Source organism: Bufo bufo, chromosome 5, assembly GCF_905171765.1.
Source record: "Bufo bufo chromosome 5, aBufBuf1.1, whole genome shotgun sequence".
Lineage (NCBI taxonomy): Eukaryota > Metazoa > Chordata > Amphibia > Anura > Bufonidae > Bufo > Bufo bufo.
In genome coordinates this window covers 77940963-77964191 of record NC_053393.1, presented here as the reverse complement: position 1 = coordinate 77964191, position 23229 = coordinate 77940963, and the positions used below count along the sequence as shown (strand labels likewise).

The following is a 23229-nucleotide window of genomic DNA, read 5'->3' as shown; positions in this document are numbered from 1 at the left end:
GCTGATATCCTGCTGTTACTCGGGAAAGACATTTTAAGGGTACACAAGGTTTGCCATCAAATCAACGGCCCAAATGATGCACCTTACGCCCAGCGTCTGGATCTAGGCTGCGTCATCATAGGCAATGTCTGCCTTAGCAACGCCAGAAAACCTTTCTCAGTTTCTTCCTTTAAAACACACGTTCTGCCAAATGGACGCACTACTTGTTTTCCACGACGACAACATCACTACAGTGTGAAAGAAGAGCTATGTGACAAAGGTACACAAGAGCGCATCATACTAGATGATAGGAAAGCATTTATCTTCTGAGATGACAACATTGGTGACACAGTGTTTGAGGTAACCGCAAGAGACAACAAGTTAGCAGCCACGATGGAAGACAAAGAATTCTTGAGAACCATGAGTAAAGAGTTCTACCAAGATGATTCCAACAGCTGGGTGGCACCGCTACCACTTTGCACCCCAACGAAGAGAATTCCAAATAATAGACAACATGCAGATTCACTGTCAGCCAATTCAGCTAAGATTGATGGTTAATGCTATCTCATCACAACTGTTAGTTTCAGAGATCACACTTTCAATGCTTAGATTGGTGAGGCAGAACAATGATCCAAAGTAAATCTACAGTAGAATGCCTGAAAAAGAAAGGAATGGCTAGTCACAGTCCAGAGCTCAACCCAATTGAAATGCTGGGACAGGACCTTAAGAGCTGGGCATTAATGAATGCCCACAAACCTCAATGAACTGAATCAACACTATAAAGAGGAGTTGGCCAAAATTGAGAACGATGTGAGAGAATGATACAGAAGTCATACAGAAAACAATTACTTCAAGTTATTGCTGCTGAAGGTGATTCCACAAGCTCTTGATTCCTGGGGTGTATTTGGTTTTTCACACATGGCGTTTCCATTTTGGCTTCATTTTTGTTAAATAAGTAACGGCACGGTGGAATCTGTTGTGTGCTGTTCTTCATCTGAGGCTTTCCCTCATTTTAAGACCTTCTAAAGACCAGGTGTTTTTTTTTCATTATGTTCTGATACGTAAAATCATAGAATTCAAAAAGGGTGTACAGTGTTTTTCACAGGACTGTAAATATAAGACAGTTCAGAAGGGCCCTTGCACATGACCGTGATAGGCCTGGAGAAACACAGTTTATTTGTTTGTCATATCTCCCGTGCCTACCGCAGCTTCTTTGACCTGAATTGACTGTATCACAGTATTTTATGTTCCAGCCAGTTCATATGTGATTGTGGATCTCTCTTACTGAACTGTCCCCTTAGGGTGATTCCATAATAAGTTCTTTTTTGGGGGCATATTTTTAGCTAGTAAGCTTTTTTTGAGGTTGTGTTTTTTAATCATACAAAATTTAAGTTATTTATTTTTTCCTGCAGATAAGTCTATGGGAATCACCACACCCAAAGCATGCTACAATTTGAAAAAAACACCAAAACAAAATAAATTTGGTCTTAACACACCACTACAAAAAACTGCTGTATTTGTAGGGAATTTTATAATTTCACATGTAACATCTGGATGCAGTGTATTTTGCTCCAGCCATGACTGGCTGAGTAGTTATTTCCTGTGCGCTGAGAGAACCAGGAAGTAGTTTGGACCGGTAACGGTTTGGGATCAGTAAGGAAGGTACCACTTATTTTAGTATTTTACACTGTTCTGAACCTTTAGGTTAGTTTCAAGCTAGCACTTGACATTTCCGGCAGGATTTTTCAGCAGAGAGCAGCCTTTTGGGGATGTCGGGATCTGACATTGCAGGAAGTGACATTGATGCTGTGCGGCCCCATTAACTATAATGGGGACAGACGGAGATCCAGCCGCAACCTGTCAAATATGCCGAGAATCAGCCATACTAAAACCGCTGAGTGCATATAGTTAATGGGGCCACACGGCATTGCTGTTGCTAGTGTGAAAGTAGCTTTAACAAAATTAATTTGAAAAAAAAGGGTATTCGGACAGACAGCCCCTTGGCAGTATTTGCCTTATTCCCACTTTAAAGGATATGTCTCATGTGACTATGACTGTTTTTACAATGGAAGTTGTTAAAAGAAATATTAATTATTGAAATTTAGGGTAATCTCAATAATTAATATTCATAAATAGCGTAATTATTGAGATTACCCTAAATTTCAATAATTAATATTTCCCTTAACAGAAGTCTATGGGTGACGGATGCCACTGTATGGCATCTGTCTGAGGCATCCGTTTAAAGTATATATTTTTGGAAACATTAAATGGATGGGAAAAATGTGATGTGAACCCAGCCTAACACAGTTTGCCCTATCGCTCCATGAGAAATGTTACATATGAGCATCAGGCGCTAAATGCAGATCAGATCTCTTATGCCAAAGAATCCCAAATCACATTGTATCTGTTTTCAGCCCTGTCCTATGTCAGCGGCCTAGGGACTCAGTTTGGCTGCAGGGACGCTACACAGAATTAATGTAGCACACGACTGCCAATTAAAATCCTGGCACTTATTCTACCTCGTTGCTGTGTCTGCTAGGGGCAGATGTTTTTCATCTCTACGACAATGATAAAACGGGTATTGGGGAATTAGCAGGCTCATTACTGATTTGTATAGAACAATATAATTGTATCTGATTCTACATCCCATTACATGTTTCAGCAGTTCTAATATACTGGGTACTTTTGTATGACAAGGTTGATGTCATGAAACGCATTAAGAATGTGAAAATGATTTATGGGTCTCCGTAAGCTGGCAAAACTGCAAGGAAAACAAATGCCTATAACAAAAGAAAATGGAAACTAGGAATGGGACTTGATTGGATTCATATCCATTCCTGGTCTCTGGTGAAGGTAGAAAGTAAGGTCAAAACAGCATAAAGATATCGTAATGTAGTGCAGATTAGTGTTCTGCATTATTAACTCCAGAACTAAGAAGTACAGGTATCAGATCTGTGATCCAGAGTGGATGATACTCTAAGTTTCCAGATAAAGATCTTCTGTATCTGTCCATGACATCTTTCTCAGATCATTCTCAGTCCAATGTCTGTGTTCTTATATTTTCCTTTTATCCGTCAGTCTCAGTTATAGCTTTTTCTTAGAAGGCAGACCTGGAAGGCATCTTCAGTTCACGCTAGAGACTCTAATGTGCTCATTGTCCTCCACAGCTGGTTACCGGAGCTTCTCATTTCTCTTTCCATCCTAGTTCTGACCAGATTGTGCTGTTCTCTGAAGAGAGTAGTTCACACTTTTGTAAGAAATTTTTAATTTTTTTAAAGGGACTTTCCATTATACCTTTTTGGAGGTTCCACTCTTGAATTTGTCTTACAATCATTGATGGAAATCACTGACTAAAAACTGTGAAAACAGCCTAGGTTTTAGACAGTGCAAACTTGTGTGAGATATATCTCAGTGGCTGATGCTGGATGATAGATCTGGTGCATCTTTTCACTATTTGGTTTATCTATGTATCTATCTAAGTTTATACCACCTAGTATTTGGCTTGCTATGCACCAGAATTTTGCTCCAATTTTGGGGCTAGTACAACAGCAACGGCAATGCCCACTGTCCCACTCACCTTTTTCTAATTGTCCCTGGTCCAGTGGTCCAGACTTTTTCCCCTCCTCTGCTCGACCAGTGGAGCAGGCCCGACCAGTGCAGTCCTGCTGTCCATCTTTGGCTGCGGGTTGCAGCCTGTGCTCTTCAGCCAGACCCGCTCTCTCTGCCTATAGGGTACGTATGCCCCCCACCTCTTATAGGGCCAGTGTGCACACCTTAATTCTTCCCCAGCCTGTGGCTGGTTACTCCTGGGTTTTTAAAGCTCATTGCATTGTGGGAGGGTGCCTAAGCAATAGTCGTTTTAGTGTGCTAGTCCCTGCAAAATGATCCATTCCGTTTGTCTGCCTGTTTACTGACCTCTGCCTTATTGCTGACTCTGACCTTCCGCTGCCTAACCTGACCTGTGCCTGATTACCATATTGACCCTTTGCTGCCTTTCCTGACCTCGAATTGTTTCACAGATTTGCTCAAACTGCCTGCCCTGACCTTGGCCTGTTACTGGATATGTGTCTTGCCTGACCCCTTGGGGCTCCACACTGTTGTCTCTGATACCCATTGGTCAGCAGTCAACCACACTGAGACTACTGCAGAAGGTAGCGGCCTGGTGGCTCGTCTGCAGTGAAGTCCAGATGCCTGTAGAGGGGTTAAATGGTAAATACAAGGGGACCACCAGGATAATGCCCATAGGTTTAGCCCAAAGTCAAACCAGTTGGTTGACACCAGGGGTGGACTGGCCATAGACCCTACAGGGAAAATTCTCAGTGGGCTGATGCCCAAGGGGCAGTCTGAGCCCTCCTCACTGTTGCAGACTGGGTACAAAATGATCTGACACTGTCAGCATTAATTAATGTACTTATGTACTTGGTCGTTGGCTGCAGGTGACCTCCTGAATTTAATTGTACAGTCATCCTCATGATGGGGATAGAGTTGAATACTGCAGCGTGGCATGGGATCCCATGACTCCATGTCCAGCTGTTCACCTTCATAGGCGAGAGGCCACTATATGAGGCAGTGTGCAAATAATGCGGAGACACAGGAGTCTCATACAACATGCTGAAAGAGGGCTGGGGCCTGCACCAGAGACGACAACTGTGCACCGCTGTTCCCCTGCTTACCGTCGCGGGCGGCGTGTTCAGTGGTGATCTGCGGCCGGTGCTTCCCATTCACCGCTGCAGTCCTGGGCTCTGTCTGTGTGGGTACAGTGGTTCTGGGATCAACTCCACAGTTTGCTCTCAGCCCTGGCCACAGCATGCTTGCTGTTTGTTTCCTGCAGCACTTCTTTAAGGGCCGGCACGCGTCACTTCCTGGGCTTTATGGGTTAAGTCATGTGACCTCACTGACCTATCCTAGCCCTCTTGCGCATATATAAGTGGCTCAGCCCCCTTCCTAGATGCCTCAGTGTCAAGGTCCTTGTGTCCTGCTAAGGTTCCGTTAGTGGTCCTGTGTTCCTGACTCGTATCTGTATTCATTGACTCTGTTACCTGTTAGATCCCTATCTGCTTGCCATGACTCTTGTGTTGCCAACCCGGATTGCCTGACCTGTACCTGTGCCAGCTGCCCTGACCTTTTGGCCTGTCTGACTATGCCTCTGCCTCATCCTTCGGTCCTGCACCTCTGGTACCTTTCCCAGGTACCTCCTGGTCCTCCTGGACCAGCTGCCTTGTGTGCCTATCCTCCTCAAGAGGTAGCGACTTGGTGTTCCCCTCGGGAAAGTCTATCCCCACCATCAGGGGTACTGTGAAGATCCAGGGGTTCACTTAAACAATAACCTTAGAGGAGGTAGGACACGTGACACAGTGGGTTCACACACGCTGGTTCGCGACACAGGTATTTGTTATTTCCAGCATATGGGTCATTACTGGGGAATGTCCAGGCAGCATGCTGAAGGTAGGGCTGCTTGGTGCTGAGGCTCGCATCTCATTTCCTAAGCCACCCACTTCATGTCTTAAGTACAAACAATTGGAGGAGGATAACAGAACATGGCAGCTATTGATGGAGACCACCGAGGGACAGCTCCTGGGGTGATATTTTGTGCTGCACTGTGGTATTTGGTTCTGCTGGGGCAGTGTATCCTGCTGCACTGTGGTATTTAATGTTGCTGAGGCAGTTTTTTTGTGCCGCACTGTGGTATTTGGTTCTGCTGGGGTGGTATTTTGTGCTGTATTGTGGTATTTGGTTCTGCTAAGGCAGTATTTTATGCTGCATTGTGGTGTTTGGTTTTGCTGGGGCATTATCTTGTGTTGCACTATGATATTTGGTTCTGCTGGGGCAGTATATTATTCTGCACTGTGGTATTTGGTTCTGCTGAGGCAGTATATCGTGCTTCATTGTGGTATTAGGTTCTGCTGGGACGGTATTTTGTGCTGCCCTATGGTATTGCTGAGCCTGCCTACTTGTGTTGCCCCATGTTCTGTCAATTTGGAGCCATCTATAACATAGGGGCCACTTTTAGTTTTTTTCCAGGCCCACTTGAAGATACCTGGTTGACACAGTGGTTTCACACCCACTGACCATTACAGACACATATTGTTAAGCCATGTTAAGCCATGTTTTTCCTGTTAAGCCATGCTTCCTTGTCACATGTGGTGGAGAAAGTGTCTAATAATGTGGTGAAAGGCATGCAAAGACACGTGTGCCAGGCACAACCTGCCCCAATATGATATATTTTTTTAAAATAAGGACAATTCTTAGTGAGTCCAACATTTTTTGAATGTCAAAATGCAATAGAATTATGTTGTGAGCCAAAGACTTCAACACTTACCAGTTCTTGCATTTCCTGATGTAACTGCTCTGTTCATTCCCCACTGTTATGCAAGATTGTATACAAAAAGTGATGGGGAGGGGGGTGTTTGTCAAGCAGACTGGCAACATCAGAGTCATAACTGGGTCCCAAATCAAAATCTGTAACAATAGCCTCGACACCTACCATATGCATTTTATCTTTTTATGTGGCATGCATGCCTATAACCCCAAATACAATATACTGAAACATTTGTCAGATCCAGTGGAAATCTGTCAAGAATTTACAAGAATTACCTGGCAAAATGATCTTCCAGAAAGGAACGGAAGTGCTCTAGCTCCATCCTGTGCCGAAGTAATGTATCAAGGCTGTAATTCCTGTATTCTTCTGGAACCAGCTCCCACAGATTGGGCCCTTTAGGTATGTCAGGAGGAGGAACAAAGATGTGCTTGTTGACCTGATCCTGGCAAAAGGAAGTTAACTGATTGATTGCCATTTGTGAAATAAAATATTTAACTGCATTGCTTTGACATCTACAGATAACACATAGGGTGGAATTTAGAAAGGGCTATGCACCACAGCTGTAGTGGAAGAATAACACATATTTTTGTACAAGCCCTACAAGACTTTTGTAAAACATTTGTTCTTTTTTCCCCCCTCTCACCACTTGTAAAAAAGAAATAAATAAACAGGCAGGAGGGGACAGTGGCACCTGGTTGTTGTCAGACACATTTATTATAATTTATGAGAAAAATTGTCATAAATGATAGCTGTAATCTATGCTAGCTAATAACTGTTGTAGATTTCAGTTTGTGGCACACGAGTGGCCCAAAGATGCACCAAGTTTATTAAGATGAGCTGGGTCAGATGCAACTGTCTTCTTAAGAGGGCTGCCATGTACAAATGCTATGTATTCATTACTTCTGCCAGTGGAACCATCAAGGTTCAGCGTTACTCCAGGGGACCCACAAATTAAGATATAGCTGCTAGACCACAATTTACCAAGAGCATATATACCATAAAGGCTGACTATACATCTGCTATTGACCCTAGGCTGAACCTATTCCATGTTCTACTGTCCTGGGTTCCCCTCTCTAAAAGAAACGCATTGTGGGCAAACATGGAGGTGGGTAATTAGCCTAATGGTCTCCCTACATATTAGTGTATTGTTGAGAACAGCAGGTTCAACAGACACTCTGTGTATGGAAAGTACAGTAGTGTTTTTCAAAATACTACCTGTACCACGAACCACACAAGAAAGGCAGCGGAAGATTAGGGAGATTAACAAGTGGCTCAAGAACTGGTGTAGGAAGGAGGGGTTTGGGTTCCTGGAGAACTGGGCCGACTTCTCTCTCGGCTACAGGCTCTATCGTAGGGATGGGCTGCACCTTAATGGAGAAGGGGCAGCTGTTTTGGGGGAGAAGATGGCTAGAAGCTTGGAGGAGTGTTACGTTATAGGATGGGAAGATAGAGACCGGGGGCAAGGTAGTGGGACTGGGGGAGGAATGGAAGGAGGGACTAGAACAGTTCAAAAGGAAAGGTGTAGGGTAAAAAATATACATAAACCTCTCAAATGTATGTATACTAATCCCAGAAGCCTGACTAATAAAACTGGGGAGCTGGAATTAGTGATGTGTGAGGAGAACTATGACATAGTAGGAATAACTGAGACATGGCTGGATGATAGATATGACTGGGCAGTTAATGTACAAGGTTACAGTCTGTTTAGAAAGGATCGTCAAAACCGGAGAGGGTGAGGGGTCTGCCTTTATGTAAAGTTCTGTCTAAAGCCCACAGTCCGAGAAGATATAAGTGAGGGACATAACCATGATGAGTCACTGTGGGTAGAAATACATGGAGGCAAAAACAATAATAAAATACTAATAGGAGTTTATTAAAAACCACCTAATATACCATAGCCCACAGAAAATCTACTACTAAACGAGATAGACAAGGCGGCAAATCATAATGAGGTGGTTATTATGGGGGACTTCAACTACCCAGATATACACTGCGTGCAGAATTATTAGGCAAATGAGTATTTTGACCACATCATCCTCTTTATGCATGTTGTCTTACTCCAAGCTGTATAGGCTCGAAAGCCTACTACCAATTAAGCATATTAGGTGATGTGCATCTCTGTAATGAGCAGGGGTTTGGTCTAATGACATCAACACCCTATATCAGGTGTGCATAATTATTAGGCAACTTCCTTTCCTTTGGCAAAATGGGTCAAAAGAAGGACTTGACAGGCTCAGAAAAGTCAAAAATAGTGAGATATCTTGCAGAGGGATGCAGCACTCTTAAAATTGCAAAGCTTCTGAAGCGTGATCATCGAACAATCAAGCGTTTCATTCAAAATAGTCAACAGGGTCGCAAGAAGCGTGTGGAAAAACCAAGGCGCAAAATAACCGCCCATGAACTGAGAAAAGTCAAGCGTGCAGCTGCCAAGATGCCACTTGCCACCAGTTTGGCCATATTTCAGAGCTGCAACATCACTGGAGTGCCCAAAAGCACAAGGTGTGCAATACTCAGAGACATGGCCAAGGTAAGAAAGGCTGAAAGACGACCACCACTGAACAAGACACACAAGCTGAAACGTCAAGACTGGGCCAAGAAATATCTCAAGGTTTTATGGACTGATGAAATGAGAGTGAGTCTTGATGGGCCAGATGGATGGGCCCGTGGCTGGATTGGTAAAGGGCAGAGAGCTCCAGTCCGACTCAGACGCCAGCAAGGTGGAGGTGGAGTACTGGTTTGGGCTGGTATCATCAAAGATGAGCTTGTGGGGCCTTTTCGGGTTGAGGATGGAGTCAAGCTCAACTCCCAGTCCTACTGCCAGTTTCTGGAAGACACCTTCTTCAAGCAGTGGTACAGGAAGAAGTCTGCATCCTTCAAGAAAAACATGATTTTCATGCAGGACAATGCTCCATCACACGCGTCCAAGTACTCCACAGCGTGGCTGGCAAGAAAGGGTATAAAAGAAGAAAATCTAATGACATGGCATCCTTGTACACCTGATCTGAACCCCATTGAGAACCTGTAGTCCATCATCAAATGTGAGATTTACAAGGAGGGAAAACAGTACACCTCTCTGAACAGTGTCTGGGAGGCTGTGGTTGCTGCTGCACGCAATGTTGATGGTGAACAGATCAAAACACTGACAGAATCCATGGATGGCAGGCTTTCGAGTGTCCTTGCAAAGAAAGGTGGCTATATTGGTCACTGATTTGTTTTTGTTTTGTTTTTGAATGTCAGAAATGTATATTTGTGAATGTTGAGATGTTATATTGGTTTCACTGGTAAAAATAAATAATTGAAATGGGTATATATTTGTTTTTTGTTAAGTTGCCTAATAATTATGCACAGTAATAGTCACCTGCACACACAGATATCCCCCTAAAATAGCTAAAACTAAAAACAAACTAAAAACTACTTCCAAAAATATTCAGCTTTGATATTAATGAGTTTTTTGGGTTCATTGAGAACATGGTTGTTGTTCAATAATAAAATTAATCCTCAAAAATACAACTTGCCTAATAATTCTGCACTCCCTGTAGACTGTGAAACTGAAACCTGTACATCTCATAAAGGAAACAGGTTCTTGGCAATAACCAAAGACAATTACCTTTCCCAACTGGTTCAGGACCCGACTAAAGGGACGGCCATACTGGACTTTGGTATTGGTATTAACCAATAGACATGACAGAACAGCAGATGTGCAGGTTGGAGGACACCTGGGAAATAGTGACCATAAAGTAATAACCTTCCAATTATCATTCAAAAGAGTGTTTCTTCAGGGAGGAACAAAAATACCAAACTTCAAAAAAGCTAAATTTGGCCAACTAAGAGAAGCCATATGCCTAACTAACTGGGACAAAGCCCTCAAAAATAAAAATACAGCCGCAAAATGGGATATTTTTAAAAGCATCCTAAAATCTAATTGTGAGAGGTACATACCGTATGGGAATAAAAGGTTAAAGAGGACCTTTCATCAGTTTTGACATAGGCGTCTCTGCCCCGTTACAAACTTACAGCTCATTACAATACAGCGCGCCAAAATATCGGGGGACCACAGAGGATGAACGGTGGGTGGGTTTGAAAAAAAACTAAAACACCCATGGCATCAGTGGGGGCCGCCCTACAAGGTAATACCATAATTAGCCTATGTCAAAACTGCTGAAAGTTCCTCTTTAAGGAACAAGAAAAAACCAATGTGGATAAATAGAACTGTAAAGAAAGCAATAAATGACAAAGCGAGGAAGCACTGAAAAACTATAAGGAAAAAAATAGAATATGTAAAAAACAAATAAAAGCAGCCAAACTAGAGACCGAGAGATTAATTGCCAAAGAGAGCAAACTAACCCTAAAATGTTCTTCAATTAAATAAATGGTAAAAAGTATAAATCTGAAGGTGTCGGGCCGGCCCTTTACAGAGTAATGAGGGGGGAGTTGCATAGAGCGATGAGGAGAAAGCAAAGCTATTATTTTTTTCTCCACTGTATTCACTAAGGAAAATAAACTGTCAGATGAAATGCAGACTGTAAAAGTAAATTCCCCATTAAAAGTGTCCTGTCTGACCCAGGAAGAAGTACAGTGGTGCCTTAAAAAGATTAAAATAGACAAATCGCCAGGACCAGATGGCATACACATGTATCCTAAGAGAATTAAGTAATGTCATAGCCAGACCCTTATTTCTGATATTTAAGGACTCTATACTGACAGGGAGTGTTCCACATGATTGGCACATAGAAAATGTGGTGCCAATGTTCAAAAAGGGTCCAAAAACAGAGCCCGGAAACTATAGGCTGGTAAGTTTAACATGGGTGGGTAAACTGTTTGAGGGTTTTCTAAGAGATGCTATCTTGGAGTACCTCAATGAAAATAAGCAAATAACACCATACCAGCATGACTTCATGAGGGATTGGTCATGTCAAACTAATTTGAGGAGGTAAGTTCTAGACTTGACAGCGGCAAATAAATGGATGTCATATATATGGACTTCTCCAAAGCATTTTTAACCCTGTACCGCATGAAAGGTTACCGTAGTATATAAGGCTACTTTCACACTCGCGTTTTGGCTTTCCGTTTGTGAGATCCGTCATGGGCTCTCACAAGCGGTCCAAAACGGATCAGTTTTGCCCTAATGCATTCTGAATGGAAAAGGATCCGCTCAGAATGCATCAGTTCAGTCACTATTTAGCTCTGGAGGCAGACACCAAAACGCTGCCTGCAGCGTTTTGCTGTCCACTTGACGAAACTGAGCCAGTTTCTCTGGCACAATAGAAAACGGATCAGTCTCCCATTGACTTTCAATGGAGTTCATGACGAATCCGTCTTGTCTATGTTACAGATAATACAAACGGATCCGTTCATGACGGATGCATGCGGTTGTATTATTGTAACGGATCCGTATTTGCAGATCCATGACGGATCCGCCCAAAACTGGAGTGTGAAAGTAGCCTTAAATGAGAATGCTTGGACTGGGATAAAATGTCTGTATGTGGGTAAGTAACTGGCTCAGTGATAGAAAACAGAGAGTGGTTATTAACGGTACACACTCAGATTGGGTCACTGTCACTAGTGGGGTACCTCAGTGGTCAGTATTGGGCCCTATTCTCTTCAATATATTTATTAATGATCTTGTAGAAGGCTTGCACAGTAAAATATAAATTTTTGCAGATGACACTAAACTGTGTAAAGTAATTGACACGGAAGAGGACAGTATACTGCTACAGATGGATCTGGATAGATTGGAGGCTTGGGCAGAGAAGTGGCAGATGAGGTTTAACACTGACAAATGTAAGGTTATGCACATGGGAAGGAATAATGCAAGTCACCCGTACATACTAAATGGTAAAACACTGGGTAACACTGACATGGAAAAGGACCTAGGAATTTTAGTGAACAGCAAACTAAGCTGTAGAAACCAGTGTCAGGCAGCTGCTGCCAAGGCCAATAAGATAATGGGTTGCATCAAAAGGGGCATGGAGTACTGTATACAGTTCTGGGCTCCTGTGAACAAGGCAGACATAGCAGAGCTGGAAAGTGTTCAGAGGAGGGCAACTAACTGGAATAACTGGAATGGGTGGACTACAGTACCCTGAAAGATTATCAAAAATGGGGTTATTCTCTTTAGAAAAAAGATGACTGAGGGGAGATCTAATTACTACTGTATGTATAAATATATCAGAGATCAGTACAGAGATCTCTCCCATCATCTATTTATCCCCAGGACTGTGACTGTGACGAGGGGACATCCTCTGCTTCTGGAGGAAAGAAGGTTTGTACACAAACATGGAAGAGGATTCTTTACGGTAAGAGCAGTGAGACTAAGGAACTCTCTGCCTGAGGAGGTGGTGATGGGGAGTACAATAAAGGAATTCAAGAGGGGCCTGGATGTATTTCTGGAGTGTAATAATATTACAGGCTATAGCTACTAGAGAGGGGTCGTTGATCCAGGGAGTTATTCTGATTGCCTGATTGGAGTCAGGAAGGATTTTTTTCCCCCTTAAGTGGGGAAAATTGGCTTCTACCTCAAAGTTGTTGTTTTTTGCCTTCCTCTGGATCAACTTGAAGGATAACAAGCCGAACTGGATGGGCAAATGTATTTTTTTCGGCCTTATAAACTGTTACTATGTTATGTAACTCTCCTCTAATAATAATCTTCATTTATATAGGGCCAACATATTCCACAGCGCTTTACAATTCAAGGGTTCATGTCATAACATGGCAACAGACAAGAAGAATGAGGGCCTTGTTCGCAAGAGCTTACAATCTATGAGGGAAAAGGGGTGACACAAAAGGTAGAAGTGCTTGTTTTGTACAATGGTCCAGCCATCTTGGGAAAATAGGAGAGTAGATATAAAGCTGCATGAGGCAGTCACCAATCGATATCTGTAGTGCTTCTGGGTGCATGGGTGCCATATCAAACTTAGATAACCCATGGCGACCAACTCCTTGCTTCACCATGACGGTTTCCACCCAGATAATGTAAAAAGATAAGTCCCTTATGAGCAGTTTATTAGGCTAAGGCGTATAAATAGTACAGAAGGAGGATTTAATGAACAGGCCCTGGAATTTCAAAGAGCGATTGAAAAAAAGAGTTATCCTGAAAATGTATTAGACGTTGCCATGAAAATAGAGAGAGAATTCTCACAACATGATTTACTCACCAATAGGAGAGTTAAAAGAAAGGCATTTTGGGGTCGCTGAGGGGGATCAAAAGAAGAGATTTGTCTTCTCCTTTAAGTTCAGCCCGATGGCTGACAAGATCCGCAGAGCTATCTATAAGAATTGGGAAACACTTAAGAGGGATGCCGCATTCACAGAATATGTCGATAGACCCTTGATCAAATTTAGGAGGAGTCACACTATTAGAGATAGGTTAGTGAGGAGTCGATTTATGAATGAACTAACACCAGTTGGTTGCGTGATAGGAGACCAAAAGGCAATTTCATGTGTGGCAATTGTTCATTTTGCAGCTTTAACTCCCAAAAGAAGATGCTTAATATTGGAGGCGTACACCACAGGGTAAACGATTTCATTACGTGCAGGAGCACATTTGTAAAATATGTACTTACATGTAGTTGTGGCCACTTCTACCTAGGGAAGACTATTAGATGTCTCTTTGAAAGGGTAAGGGAACATATAAAGTCAGTACAGTCAGGGAAGGGTTGTCCCAGGTTCATTACACAAATGAGGGAAACGCATAACAGCAGCTGTAAAACCCTCAGATTTGCAGGCATTGAACTAGTTCCTAACCCTGTTATAGGTGGAGATACACTCACCTAAAGAATTATTAGGAACACCTGTTCTATTTCTCATTAATGCAATTGTCTAGTCAACCAATCACATGGCAGTTGCTTCAATGCATTTAGGGGGGTGCTCCTGGTCAAGACAATCTCCTAAACTCCAAACTGAATGTCAGAATGGGACAGAAGGGTGATTTAAGCAATTTTGAGCGTGGCATGGTTGTTGGTGCCAGACGGGCCGGTCTGAGTATTTCACAATCTGCTCAGTTACTGGGATTTTCACGCACAACCATTTCTAGGGTTTACAAAGAATGGTGTAAAAAGGGAAAAACATCCAGTGTGCGGCAGTCCTGTGGGCGAAAATGCCTTGTGGATGCTAGAGGTCAGAGGAGAATGGGCCGACTGATTCAAGCTGATAGAAGAGCAACGTTGACTGAAATAACCACTCGTTACAACCGAGGTATGCAGCAAAGCATTTGTGAAGCCACAACACGCACAACCTTGAGGCGGATGGGCTACAACAGCAGAAGACCCCACCGGGTACCACTCATCTCCACTACAAATAGGAAAAAGAGGCTACAATTTGCACGTGCTCACCAAAATTGGACTGTTGAAGACTGGAAAAATGTTGCCTGGTCTGATGAGTCTCGATTTCTGTTGAGACATTCAAATGGTAGAGTCCGAATTTGGCATAAACAGAATGAGAACATGTATCCATCCTCTGATGGCTACTTCCAGCAGGATAATGCACCATGTCACAAAGCTCGAATAATTTCAAATTGGTTTCTTGAACATGGCAATGAGTTCACTGTACTAAAATGGCCCCTACAGTCACCAGATCTCAACCCAATAGAGCATCTTTGGGATGTGGTGGAACGGGAGCTTCGTGCCCTGGATATGCATCCCTCAAATCTCCATCAACTGCAAGATGCTATCCTATCAATATGGGCCAACATTTATAAAGAATGCTATCAGCACCTTGTTGAATCAATGCCACGTAGAATTAAGGCAGTTCTGAAGGCAAAAGGGGGTCCAACACCGTATTAGTATGGTGTTCGTAATAATTCTTTAGGTGAGTGTAGACATTGAATACTCCTTCAAAGAGAGGCCAGGTGGAGTATACGTACTGGGGCCCTGGCTCAGCTGGGGCTCAATGACCGCAATGATTTGAGTGTGTTTTTGTATCTTTTGCACTTACCATTTGTACTTTTAATTGCACTGGATGTTATTTTCTGTTTTTTTTAAATGTACGTCTTATAGGGTTGATAGTTGCATGTTATGATGACAACTTCGCTCTGGACGCTTAAAAGGCAGGGCGGCAATACGCGCTGAGGTCAGCGGCCTGAGGAAGCACCCGTCCCCGCTATCTCTGCTGAAGCTTGTACTCACATCCCGGATGAATAAAGGATTTGTTTTACAATACTGCATGGGTGAGTGCTGCCTTTTTACCTCTATATTTGTATTCATTTATATAGGGCCAACATATTCCACAGCGCTTTACAATTCAAGGGTTCATGTCGCAACAGACAAGAAGAATGAGGGCCCTGCTCGCAAGAGCTTACAATCTATGAGGGTTAGAAAGGTAGAAGTGCTTGTTTTGTACAATGGTCCAGCCATCTTGGGTAAATAGGAGAGTAGATATAAAGCTGCATGAGGCAGTCACCAACCGATATCTGTAGTGCTTCTGGGTGCAGTGGAGAGTTTGGTGTAGCATCAGGTTCAGGAAATTATGATAAATGGGCTATGTATGGAGAGGAGTTAGATCAGGGGATGTGATAGGCCACCCTAAAAAGATGTGTTTTTAGGGAGCGCCTAAAACTGTACAATTTGATTAGGGATGAGCGAATCGACTTCGGATGATTAATCTGAAGCCAATTTGCATAAAACTTTGTTACAATACTGTACCGAGCGAGCGCTCCGTACAGTATTAGAATGTATTGACTCCGATGAGCCGAAGTTATTACTTCGCAAAGTGTCTTCATGTAATAACTTTGTAAATTAATTTCCACTGTAAAAAACCTTGGTACCGAACTGGGGTTCGGTTCCAAGGTACCGATTCTATACTATATGGACAACCAGTGCAATGACTGGCACAGGGCGGAGGCATCGGAGTAGCGGTTAGACAGATAGGTGACCCTGGCTGCATTAAGGATAGATTGGAGATGGGAGAGTCTGGTGAGGGGGAGGCCAATTAATAGTGAGTTACAGTAATCAAAGCGGGAATGGATCAGGGCAACAATGAGAGCTTTTGTTGTTTCCATAGTGAGAAAGGGGAGGAATCTAGAGATGTTTTTGAGGTGCAGATGATATAGGCGGGGCGAGAGACTGAATATAGGGGGTGAAGGAAAGATAAGTGTAAAACATAACACCGAGACAGGGGGCGTGCTGCCTAGGCATGATGGTAATGCCACACACTGAGATAGAGATATCAGGTTTAGATAGGTTAGTAGATGGAGAGAACACAAGAGGTTCAGTTTTTGAAAGATTCAGTTTCAGATAGAGAGAGGACATGATGTTAGAGAGCGTGGAGAGACAGTCACTGGTGTTCTGTAATACAGCAGGGGTGATGTCGGGGGATGACGTGTATAGTTTTGTGTCATCAGCATAGAGATGGTACTGGAAACCAAATCTGCTGATGGTCTGTCCAATTGAGGCTGTGTAGAGAGAGAAGATGGGGGTAGCGCCATCCCGGTACGAGTACACTGAGCTTAATAGGTGACTCTCTCTTTGATTTCTGGCTATTACCTTCTTGCTTAAGCAGTCCTCATAATTCTGGTCCTATTTTATGGGCAGTATATCTTGTGGTGACATCTTTTATAGGATTGCTGGCAATAATAATTTTTGGAGACTTTGGCTGTCCCTTATGTGTGTATATTTCTATGTAGATGAGACTCAGTCACATGGATATAGGTTTACAAATTGTTGTTTATTGTGATACAGTATGTAGCCGGTGTCCCACTAGGATGGTGTTTCTTTGCTGCTACCGGTTTTTAATTACAACATCTGTTATGTATGTATAATTGTAATTTAATAAAATAAAAAAAATTGTATTAGTACCTGTGAGCTTCAATTTTTGCAGGTTTTGTGTTTTGTTATAGGATCTGGTACCCTCATATTTTTCTAATTGTTGGCCCGTTGAATTTGCCGTAATGTGTATTATACTAACTGTAGGTTGGCATGTGGGCCAGCATTGGTCTTGCGTTTATATGTATTCGTAGAGAGAGAAGAGTAAAGGACCTAGGACTGAACCCTGAGGATCCCAGCAAGAGGGAGAGGAGAAGAAGTGGAGCCAGCGAATGATACACTGAAAGAGTGGCCATAGAGAAAGGAAGAAAACCATTAAAGAGCAGTGTCCTTTAGGCCAATAGATTTGAGCATGGTGGAAATGGTGGAGAGATAATGTCAGGGGAGAGAAGGATTGGGGGCGAAATTAATATTTTTGCCTTATCCTTTTAAGAGATAGGCCCCCACCAGAGGTGTTTGGCAGTGTTTTTTGCTGCTTTAGCCATAAAATACACATATATGTTTGGCCGAGGCGAATGTGCATTTGTATGGAGAAGTTGTAAGGGAGTCGGGAGAGGTAGCTGTCGGTCAAAAACCCAGCTTTAGAGTCATGGAAAGGGTGAGAGGGGAGAAAGCAAATACCAGAGCCTTATGCCCTGGGTGGTAATACCTGGCACTGTAATGAAGAGTAAATTTTTATCCTTGCAATGCCCCTTCCTTCTATGTACGTCAATGACTATAAGACCCCTTGCCAGTGGCGTACATAGAGAAGAAAGCAAGGATCAAACCAGGCCCCCACACAGAAGGGTTTTCGCCTAAACCCCATTCAATGACCCTTGGGCCATTTTTCCATTTGTTAAAAGTTGTTCCTTTAGATGATAGAGTCCTGACCAAGTTTTCACCTCCAGTAGAAGAGGAGATGATCCCAACTGGGCCCCCTCTTGCCCTGGGTTCCATAGCAGTCGCATGGTCTGCCGCTTGAATGAATGAGTCAAGAAAAATCGACAAAGATAGAAGATTCTGTGATTTTCTCTGCTCAGATCTATGGTCTGTTCAGAAATTCGACCATGTGAATCAGTCCGGGTGCTGATTGTTCTCAACTTAAATAGCACCTAGAAGGAAACATTGCCCATCTGAAAGCTGCCTTACATTTCTATATAGGATTATCAGACATGACAGGCTCCATTTATACAAAGGGTTGTACACATACTGCAGCGAGTGGACATCTGTTCGGGAAAAGTTGGTTGTGAAAAGCAGAACAACGTCAAGACATATAACCCATCTCCATGATTTATATTATAGGTGTTGTATTCATGGGAGGTCTGGCAGTCAACATTTCATTGCAGACAACAAGATACAGTTACAGATTATATTATGTATTCCGGACATTTTTAGTGCCTGCGTGGGTGTTTCTATGGGAGTTTAGGCACTGTTCTAAATGTATTCAAAACTGACAGTGTCGTATTAGGGGAAAATGATAAATTAGGTGTTTTCTTCTGCTGATTAATTACCCTTCTTGGAATATCTAATCTAATTGTATAAGAAAGGATTATACGGTACAGATATTGTGGCACAGTCACTGCTGTAATAGTCAATACAGCGTATTGTCTATCTGAAGTCATTGAATCCTAACATCTGAGCAAGGATTTGGGAGATTTATTTAAAGAGGTTCTTTCCCATGACTTAAGTAAAAAAAAAATGGAAATCAGACATCATATAGTACATGACAATCTCTTTCTAACAAAGCTAGAACCAGCCCTGTACCTCACATGGATCCAGAGATCTCCCCATTCATTGCTCTGCTAAATTTAATATATCTTCTAATAGAAGATATGGCTGGTGGTAGTTGAAGGATGGAATTGAGCATGTGCGTCCACCTCAGCGAGGTGGACAGAGAGATGAGGAAAAGAACAAACAGCAGGTGGTGCTATACAGATACATTTTGTAGAATAAGTGGCTATACTAATTTTTTATTGGAATGCAGTTGCAAAAGTATTAAGATCCAGGTGCTGAAAGATGTAGAATCATTTTCTTGGGACAACCCCTTTAACACTGTTCTCTGGAATCTTTACAAAGTGAACTTTGTCAAAGTGTAAAATTCTGTTTGTTCACAAATTTTCATAGATGCTGACACAACACAGGCTAAGGCTTCACGCGTTCGGCCAGTGTCCACATTTCAGTCTGCAACAATAGATCCGCAAAATACGGATACCTTCCGTGTGCATTCCATGTTTTTCTCACTCTCATTACTAGAAATAGAAAGTGCTATTCTTCTCCTAAAATACGGATGAGAATAGAACCGGCTTTATAATTTGTGTAAAAGGCTGCACAGATTCGCAAAAGCTATGGATGTGTGAATGGCCCCATAGAAATGAATGGGCAGTACGGCTATGTGCATCAGTATATGTGATGGTCCATAAAAGTTGGACAGTTAATTCCAGTATCCCTAGTGGTCTTGGGCAGCGAAAAGGTTATTTTAACGAACCCTGGTGGTCTAGGACAGTGAATGGGTTAATCCAAGGATTGCAGGAGAAGCAGTAACCACTAAAAGCAGCAGGACATGCTGAAGGGATACTGACTTGTGCCTAAACTATACTGCTAAAGAGTGTGAGACAAAATCAGGAAAGCCTAGCGAACCAAACGGAGGCTGATACAAAGAGGCCGAACATATGTGTAGCTGAGAAGAGGCTTCTGCTGGAGCAGGAGAGTGCAGCTCCGTAGACTGCAGATGGTGAGCGCTGCAAGATAAAGCTGAGTTCTAGAGAGGAATAAGGCAGTGAGATGAAGGGTTAGTGCTGCCAGGTGAAGAAGGGGCGCACACCCAGTCCATGTAACCCATTAGATTTGGAGGAGTGGGTAGAGTGAGGAGAATCCTCATTACAATCAAGAAAGAGTGGGTAAGAAATGCAGGAGACACTCTGGCCAAAAGGAGTCTCTTGGAGTCTCCAAGCAGCCACAAGGGATGCCTCTATAGAGGTACAATATCAAAGGTTGGACTTGTGTGCAGACATATTACTGTCTTCCCCAGAAATATGGGCAATTCCAAGGAATGGGAAAAAATGTGCTCAAAAGTGCAAAACATACCAATGCAAAGTTCAGATTCTGTGATAGAATTTTACAACAATGACAGTTTGCCTTCTACATCTTGGAGAACATTGCTCCAAACTAATGCTGCAAAGCTACTCTCTTACTTCATATTTCTTGGACGCTCTCTCCTCTTGCAAGGCCTGTAGCTTTCGATAGTTTCCTGACTCCAGCTGTCGAGATTCTTCAACCAGTTCTACCTAATAAAAAAGAATAAAAGAAAACAAAGGAGAACTCTCTGCCAGTGAAGGGGTCACATTGACAAACGAATGTGAAGACCATCTGTCCACTGTTGTGACATAGAAATCCTGATGTGTTTATACTGATAAATCTGTCATCGCTCGGCTAACAGCAGTTATGTTACTCTGAATATTGTGGGATGTGATGTGGAGCAGCTGACTATAAAGAAGAGGAAGAAGTCTATATACTGTTATATGGCCCACCTACCTGCAGACAAATCAATGATCCTCTGGTAGCTTTCAGTCATCATTTGGCTCTGGCAGAGGAGTATTACATGAGGTCAGCTCTACCTATGCTGGTTATATAGGCCGGGACTACATGACAACTGGTCGCGACAAGCATTGTGCAACCAAAGATCGCAGCCTCAAAACATTGACGGAACTGAATGGGGTTGTGGTGCGTCTCGCAAGTTGCCACAAGAAGAATCACAAACAATGTGGGGATTCCAGTCGCAGCAGCTTGCAAGGTATGCTACAACCCTGTTCAGTTCCATTATGTTTTGAGGCTTCAGTGCTACCAAACGATCTTTGGTCACGCCAAAGTCTCCGTATAGCCCCAGCCAAAGGGCTCATGCACACAAATGAGTGTAGCCCAGGAAAAACAACCCGATGTGTCAGCCACATCTACCGGACTGATCGTGGCTCCTCTGACCCCAAACTTGCTGCATAATAGTGATATACAGTATAATTCAATAAATTCCTATCTGACTGTGGGTGTGTTGTACTGTGCTCACATTATCATGATGCAGTGAGTTCATATCAGAGGAGCTGCCATCAATCCAGGAGATGCGGCCAACACATGGGCCATGTTTTTCCAGACTGTACATGGTGACGTGCAAGAGCCCTAAGACAGACTTCACGACCATGGCTTCTCTGACCTGAACTCACTGCATCACAGTATGATATAATGGGTTCCTATCTGACCTTGGGTCTGTTGTACTGTACTCACATTATCATGATGCAGGGAGTTCGTGTCAGAGGACCCTCCACCAATCCGGGAGATACGGCCAACACATGGGCCATGTTTCCCAGACTGCACACGGTCACATGCATGAGCCCAACGGCAGATTTAACACAATCATAATATGGCTCCATTTTAGCACCCATATTGCAGACAATACGCACAATACAAGACCCCCCGTGGTTCTGCTCAACCAAATTTATATAAATGTTATGTTGACATAAGCTTGGTTCCATAGAACTGCGTTATGCACATTAAAATTTGGCCATATTACCGTGTGAAAGTAGCTACTACCATGGTTGATCTTCTTCATGGATTGGACCGCTGCCCATCACACGGTACTGTACATTTTCCCTATATGTTGATATTAAGTCCCTGTATAAAGGACACACAGGTTAAAATACATACCTTCCCATAGGCCTGCCTGTCTAACTCAGTCATCTGTGTCCAGGCGGAGAGCAGAGACGTGAGGACGTATTCTTCAGCTGAGTCGAATAAATCCTCAAAAGGTGGATCAAGTTTCTGGTAAATCTCTTTCCTTATGGTCTGCTCAACACCAATGTGCATGGATGCTGAAGGGGCAAGGTAAGTGCCAAAAATGAGCTGGAGGAGAGAACCAAATGTAGGTCAATAAATCATTTTGTGACTTTAATGTGGGATTTGAATTTCATTTAAAGAAAGAACTTGACAACAGATAGATGCTTGGTGTACCCGGCCTCAGTGCTTGGATTTGTGGGAAACATTCTAGAACAGATGTGTGTAACCTGAGGTTCTGCAAGGACTGAGAAGCATGATGAGGCTTGTAGTCCCACAGCAGGTTGAATCACAGGTTGTCTGTGTCCGTTCCTGAAATTGGCCAGGTTTGACATAGACATACATACACTGCTATAGCATTATAAATGAAAGACAAACGTGGGAGATTTACATGCAGATTTTGCTGCAGATTTGACTGGATATTACACAGATATCCCCTTCTGTAGTGAACAAAATGAAATCCATCCCACAGGTCAAGTTATATGTGGATTCCATCATCTTTTCTAGCCTTTTTCCACTTTTTTATTGCGTCTAGATGTTAGTTTAATGACTATAATGAATTATGGAATTCACTACGGACAACCCATTTTTTTTATATAAAAATGCTTAAAGGGAACCTGTCACCTCCAAAAACCATCCCAAGCCGCCAGCAGTACCTGACAGTAGCCAGCAGCATTTTTCCGACGATAATTTTCTTCCTGAAGGCCGATGCGGCTAAGCTCAGAAAACGGTCTTTTATCCCCTGCCGTCGCGCTTCTCTAGTCATGCTTGAAGTCACGGGGGCAGCGGCCTCCTTGCCTCAAGTCGCGGTAACCGCGCCCCCTTCCCTGCCCCTTCGCTGTGAATGACAGCGCTTATGCAGAGAGTTTGGCAAAGCCAGCGAAAATGGTATATCTGTTTTCCTTTTGATGGAAGGGTGCAAAAACAATACGATTAACTTTACTGGTTAAAAGAAATGTTTTAGGGGCCAGTTTTTCTTTTGATGTGCTTTTTTTTTTTTTTTTTACTATTGAGTCCTGGAATACCTGTATAGTCCAATTCATTACTGCATGTTCTTATGTATTTACATGCTACATAAGAACCCAAAATAAAGCACAAAAATTCAATTAGCATTGTAAAAACAAGACCTATGTCAATGAAAAAATAAAAAGGTATCGCTGTCAGAGGATAGAAAAAAATAATTCCTTGTGGCCTTTGTGTGACATTTGTTTTCTTCTTCATGTTCAACAAATCAAAACTGCTTGATATTCTATCTATCGCCCATAGATAGGGAGGACTATAGGGAGTGCTCGATGTTCTGAGTGCTCCACAAATGTTCTGTGTAATTTTGTAAAAATAGTCAAACATTTTAGAGCCATACAAAACCTAAAGGGGTGT

At 42.8% G+C, this 23229-nt stretch overlaps 1 protein-coding gene across 1 annotated transcript in view; it reads right to left on the bottom strand.

Annotated features, from left to right (window-relative positions):
• Nucleotides 1-23229, bottom strand: part of RGS22 (regulator of G protein signaling 22) — a 161247-nt gene that overhangs the window by 31812 nt on the left and 106206 nt on the right. Inside the window, exons 15-17 of the mRNA XM_040432191.1 lie at nt 21727-21921; nt 20226-20318; nt 6574-6740 (exon numbers count right to left, since the gene is read on the bottom strand). Of these exons, the coding sequence (XP_040288125.1) occupies nt 6574-6740; nt 20226-20318; nt 21727-21921 (455 nt within the window). The remainder of the gene's footprint in view (nt 1-6573; nt 6741-20225; nt 20319-21726; nt 21922-23229) is intronic.